We start from the raw sequence: 6,721 nt of genomic DNA, 5'->3' as shown, positions 1-6,721 counted from the left end.
AATATTTCTATAAAAAGTTGTCAGATTTTATAAATGTTATATTGTTTTTTATAAATTTAATGTTAAATAAAAAAAAAACAAAAATGTTTTTGCGGCGACATCTTTTGTGGCGACATCTATGTATTAGCGGCGACATCCTATTAGCGGCGACGGTGAAGTATTAGCGGCGACAAGTCAATAACGGCGACGAGGACCCTTTCGCGGCGACTACAAGCGTATTAGCGACGAAGCATCACCGGCGACGCATTTGCAGCTACAGGTCGCCGCTAAAGGTATTAGCGGCGACAACCCTAACCTTTAGCGACGACACCCGTCGCCGCTATTGCCCAGTCTTCTTGTAGTGAGGATATAGACGTAATATTTAATGTTTGGAAGGACATATATGAAATTTTCCCTTTAAACAATGTACTTTAGAACAATTGGTTTTCTTAACTTGTGTTCTGAAAATGAGTAGTTTTATCTTAATTAAAAATGAAAAACTTTAGTTGTAAAAATGGGACGTTAGATCCTGAAACCATAACACGGATCGTGGTTTACTACCATTAGCGGCGACATCAAAACACGAAGGTTAGATGTCGACATTGTGTCGCTGTTAATGGTGGTATTTCTTGTGGTGCTAGACAACGATGAAGATGACATTTTATGGAAATGAAATTAAAATTAACTTGAATTGGTAGGTGTAATAATAATATGTTATGTTGTTTTCTTTCACAGTAAAAATGTATTATCCTAGCAAAATAAAAATAAAAAATCAACGTATAACTTCTTATACAAATGAAATCTACATAAATTAAAAAAAAATTGTACAAAATAAATCCAAATTAAATATAAATTAAAATCTATAATATTATTTAGAAATGTATCTTGATAAATTAAATAACTATATATATTTCTAATATTATTCGTAATATTTAATTTGTGGTTTGCAATTTACAATTTCTAATTTCCAGTTGATTTCGAATTCTAGTTACATGCATTATTATTATAAAGCGATAATTATATAAAAGTTAAAAACTAAATGATTGAAAATAAATTATGATTTGGAAATCGATTAAACAATAAAAACGTTAAACGTTAAATGATTAAAAATAGATAATGATTTGGAAACTTTTAAACTTTAGTAAGAGTGAATGGTATATGGAATTGAACGGTATTGTGACAAATTTTAAGGGTTAAATGCATTATGAAAAAAACATATATTCAAATGAATTTTTATTTTATATCATTTTTTTTTCTTAAACAATTTGGATTTTATGCTCCATAGTTAACCTCGTAAAATTTTATTAATAATTTCATATTCATTAAAGGTATATATTTCATGAATATTACATAATATTTGTGTATTTTTTCCTAACACCTAATTCACACACCTCTTATTTACTCTTAAAATTAAATTACATATGTGTCTCAAGACAGAGACTGTAACCCTAGTATTTCTGTATCAATTTTCATATATTCATATTTAGTATGTTATTTAATTCATATCCGTTCGGTAAGATGAGAGAGGGAGATAGCACATTCATTCGGGGTATCAATTTAGAATAAATAGTAGCTAGCATCATGTTATAAATGAAAATGCATATATCATGTCCTATCCCGTCTTTTTCTAGCATCTACCAAGATTAAAATCTAGTACAACGCATGCATTAATAGCTGTACTCAAACAAAAGAGACTAATAATATTGAAAGATGGATATACATATCTTGATCCAGGAAGTATCATGGCATCGTAAAGAACAGTAGTAGTATAGTTGTTACCAAATAATCAATGATTCATTGATTCTTCAAACGTGATCTTCATATAAACTTTATAAATAGTAGAGAGCTTTAGATTCAATTATAACAGTAAGACGATTCGTTTTCTTGATGATCAATCTCAGACGCAGCTTCATCTTCTAATTCGAGGCAACATTCATCATCAATTCCACAAGCTGCATGCCCATTTCCAAATGCTTTTATGTGATCTTTCAAAGACCTTTTGTGCTTGAAATCCGATCCACAACTACAATACCAAAGCTTCCCACAATTCTTCTCGTGGGTGCGCCAATCCCCTCTCACTGCAAAGTTCTTACCACATTTCCTGCACATGAATGGCTTGATTCCATGTTTTCTTTTGTAATGTGTCTGGAGGGTTCTGAAATCTTTAAGTGGTTTAGCCCTGGGGTGGTCGATGTTGTTATGGCACTTTGGTGCACAACAGTAGCATGGTAGTCTTAACATGGCTGTTGGCTGTATTCCCCTTAGAGATTCAGGACCTCTTCTATATTGAGATCCATGCCCCCACATATGCATCTGTTATATTATAATGATTCCAGTATTATGCAATCCATTAAACAAGAAGATCTTTGAAAGCATTAGTGGTAGTTAATGAATGAACATGAATAAGCATTAACTCGTTGAATGATTATTCAACATAGACACAATATGAAGCTACTGACCTAGTTCATAAATAATTAATGCGTTCATGTATACACTGAAATCTTTATTAATATCATGACGTACAAAACAGTGTTTTAAAAAGCATCAGGCAGACATAAAATATAGTAACACTAAAATATGTAAACATAGGAAAGAGTAACATTTTGATGCCATTTTATTTTCATCAAAATACATTTTCAAACCAACCATTTTCATAGTTCCATCGTGACAATCAATCGAAAAATCCCAATGTGGACCATCAAATGGAAAATATTAGTTGGATGGATGAACTTCGAAAAAACTATTTATAGCTAAATTGGTGATATATGTCATCACAAAATCGCTAGAGATGTGCATGAAAGCGCAAATTAATCACGTCGATCTGGAAAGGAAAACCTGTTTGCTCATGATTCTTGAATGTTTTTTAAGCTAAACTAGAAAGCATTTAAATTTATGTGGTGTATATGTGGTGTTTGACTGATCATCTCTTAACTGGTAATATACCTCGATGAATGTGGCTTTCATGTCCAAATAGTTGCTAGTGAGAACTGAATTTAAGATGAGCTACCACATTGTCCTACCTCTATGACATTATATGTTTTCTACAGCGCCTTGACAGATCTGTCAGGTTCTGCACACTAAGAGCTCCTTAACTCATAAAGCAATAAATAACTCCCTAGTATAATACTAAAAAAATCAAGTAAAAGGAGATAAATGTGCTTAAAAGTTAAAATAGTAAAGAAAAGCAAAGCAAAACACTATTCATGGTTTCAGATGAATTTAGAAATATTTCCACACAAAGCTATCGACATACAAAACGTGGCTAGTGGTCAGAGATATAAAGATATATGATAGAGGAGGCTGTCTTTTTCTAAATTATTACTAGTGTTAATTATTTAGACTTAAAGATTGAAAATTAATCATGAATAGATCAGTGAAAAGGTAGCAGTAAATTTTGACACAACTGCCAATATATTAAGGGAAGGAGAAAAAGAAAGAAACCAAACTTCAAGGAACAAAAAGCATAATCCATGTCTTGTTCAATCAGATATAAAGTGGACATCATTTTTTTTCATTTTTGAACAGTAGTACTGCTGACCAATCTTAGATCGTAACAGATGGACCAAAGTCTTGATTTGTTTACATCCCCACAAAATAATGGAGTGGAGAAAGGAAAAGAAAAAGTTATTAGTAATTTTTAACCCTAGCCCTAAAAGACAAGGAAATTGTCAAGAAGAGAAGTGAACAATAAATAAAAAGAAGAATACGGGTAGTACTCTAGTACCTGCATGTTATTGTATCTGTTGAAGGTTTTGAAACAAAGAGGGCAAGAGAATTGAGTTGGGCCAATGAGAATTTGAGAAGGAGTAGGGATCCAGTATTGACCCTTATTCAGTGTGCTTGTAAGATACTCATTACTATGAGTACCTTCATCCTCTTCTTCAGCCACTTCTTTATGATCCATGTCAATACCATTATGTGTATTGGAGGAGAGTCTTGAAATTAGATCAGCTTCAGAAAAACGGGGGCTTGGGAGTCCAAGATGTAAAGCCACAGTCACAGTCTCATGATCATCAGAAACCAGCTTGCTATTGGGATCGATTTCCATAGACTTTGAACACGGGCCATTAGTAGTAGTATCGGTATGGTGTTCATGTTCATGGTTGAGTCGTCTTGTTGGGCTTAAACTGAGGAGAGGAAGAGCTTCCCGGAGTGGTGGTGAAGGAGGTGAAGGTTCATAGTGGTGAGGGAGAGACGAATAAGAAAAGGAAAGAGGAGGATGTGAATAAGATGACGAAGAAGGAGACAGATGGTGTTTATTCAGAGTGAACCATGATCTATCGTAGTATCTCGAGTAAGGGTGATCATTACTCATGATTCAGTAAGCTACGAAACAAAGATCAACTGTAGAACTAGATAGGTTAATAATGTAGAAAGTGATCACACACTTACACACCCACAAATAAGAGAGAGAGAGAGAGAGAGAGAGAGAGAGAGAGAGAGAGAGAGAGAGAGAGAGAGAGAGAGAGAGAGAGAGAGAGAGAGAGAGAGAGAGAGAGAGCAAAAAGGTGAAAGGGTTGAAGACTGTAGAAGAACACCAATGGAGCTTTGTTCTTTAAGGCCCCAACATTATCTCCCTCTCACTTAGAGAACCTGTAAATTATAACTGATTCTCTCTCTAGCTATCATATTTCTTTCATGTTTAGTCACACCACATAGAGAGCTACTATATCTTGTCTCCCTACTTTTCAATTGTGCAAAAAAGAGGTCCATCCATACTAAACACTTCATTAACCTTAATATTTGTTGGAGAAATTAAATATTTTTGCATCTTTTTGTTTTTTATTTATTTTTTTATTTATATAAAATATGATGTAAAATTTATTATTTCTTTTGCAATCCTTTATTTGGATTTTGACATTTATCTTTAGATAATAAGTAGGAAGATTGATGAGAATAAAAGGTACGAAGATATTTGATTTCTAGTTTATTAATATAGCATATGTTCTCTTAGTTGTAATTATGTTCGTTTATGTGAGATTAAGTATATGTTAAGCATTTGATTATAGACGTATAATAATTATCGGGTTCCTATTATGACTAGCTTTGATAAATTGAGTGTTGTATAATATTTTTGTTGTATCATTAAGTTCTAACATTAGACCATTAGTGTTGGCAAGCATGTTATGAAGTCAAATATTGTCACCTCACATTCTAACATGTTATAACATTAATTGGGGGTGATATTCTCATGTTATAACATAATGTTAAGAACAGAGAGAAATAAATGATTTGATTGGGTGTTGCCTCCCGTACCACATTTCATAACACCACATCTCATAACTGAAAGTTGGGACGGTGTTTCAGCCGTTACCATGGCATGAGGTACCTCCAGGTAGACAAAAACGCCTCTCCACGGCCCGTACCAAGTAGTCTTATAAAAGTCATATTAGCATTTAATAGATATGGACTTTAATAGCCTTTGAACCCTTAAATAGGAAATAATAAACATTATGGTTTTTAATATGTCATATATCTGTTTTTTTAAATATGTATTTTTAAACTTTGTAAGGTTCAATGCTTTATAAAAAAAATTATTAGAATTATATAACAGATAGAATAATGATATGAAGATCTATTAAATTTCAATGAGATCAATATATATTGTGGTTGCTCGTAGCCCAAATTAACCTTGTTTGTATGATAACATTGAATTATGAATAATAGGTTACCAATAGAAACATCAAGATCAATCATATAACTACAAAATCTGAAAGACTATATATTAACAATAGCAAGAGGTAAGCAACAAAACTATGATAGATGATACATAATATCTCTGAGAGATAGCTTTTTTTTAACGGCGGATATATTAAAAATCTAACAAGATGTTATTGAGAAGATACAAACTACAAGCTACAAGCATGATAATGAGAAATACAACAATCGAACCAAGATATATTGCTAAACAAAAATCTATTCTTAATGAATATTATCCACCGACTTTAGATAAAAGCATATTCTATTGTTAAACACCAAAGCATTACGGGTTTTCCAAATGATCCACACAACAAAACCAATACACCAAAAACATATTACACCTGCTTCAAATTTATTAAAAAGAAAATAAATTATTTAATATGAGTGCCTTCATAAGATCTCTTATCTTGAAAAACTACATCTTTTCGGTACTTCCAAATAGATCGTGGACCCAAACCCTAAATAGTTCCTCAAAAAAGCGACATTGGAATTCAATTGGTGGGTAGGTAGCTAGTGTTAGAGTGGTATAGGACCAAAAAGACAAGTTCATGAAATTAGGGTTGATTGTTGTCTCACATTATAATATGATATCCTCCAAAATACACCAAATAAGAGACAGTATGTGCGTGTATTCTTGTGTCTTTATTGTTCCTCGGGAAACTAATACCTGAAAGTACTTAAAACTCCGGCAGTGAGCTTTGAAGAGAGAGCTGTGGTCGCATTGGATCCATGCCAACCTCAAACACACTGATTCATCTAACCTCTTCAATTTTTTTCTTACATGCACATCAACCCACTGTTCAATTGTCACAATCTCACACAGTGACAGTGTAACAGTGCGTGTATATATATGTCTGTATGGTGTTAGTGTATTTACGAAGTACAACAGGTTATTTGTACATGATGCAATATATTTTAATTTTTCTGAACTGCATTCTCACATATTTATTAGGGTTTTCTTCTATTTTCATATATTTGAATTTTGATGAGATACTATGAGAGACTTCTCTCTTGAAAAATTTTGTTTAGTCCCTATGCACGA

At 32.7% G+C, this 6,721-nt stretch overlaps 1 protein-coding gene across 1 annotated transcript; it reads right to left on the bottom strand.

The window, feature by feature from the left end:
• Positions 1 to 1,534: 1,534 nt before the first annotated feature.
• On the bottom strand, positions 1,535 to 4,624 carry LOC145118829 (zinc finger protein WIP2-like). The gene is made up of 2 exons (XM_079054491.1): positions 3,704 to 4,624; positions 1,535 to 2,292 (listed from the first exon to the last, which is right to left on the bottom strand). Exons 1-2 carry the CDS (start codon positions 4,292 to 4,294, stop codon positions 1,834 to 1,836), a joined length of 1,050 nt encoding a protein of 349 aa, XP_078910617.1. The 5' UTR covers positions 4,295 to 4,624; the 3' UTR covers positions 1,535 to 1,833.
• Positions 4,625 to 6,721: the final 2,097 nt, after the last annotated feature.

Source organism: Lactuca virosa, chromosome 6, assembly GCF_052849685.1.
Source record: "Lactuca virosa cultivar CGN04683 chromosome 6, Lactuca_virosa_CGN04683_v6, whole genome shotgun sequence".
NCBI lineage: Eukaryota > Viridiplantae > Streptophyta > Magnoliopsida > Asterales > Asteraceae > Lactuca > Lactuca virosa.
Note: the sequence above shows the minus strand (reverse complement) of the source record. Positions and strands in the feature narration are given on the sequence as shown.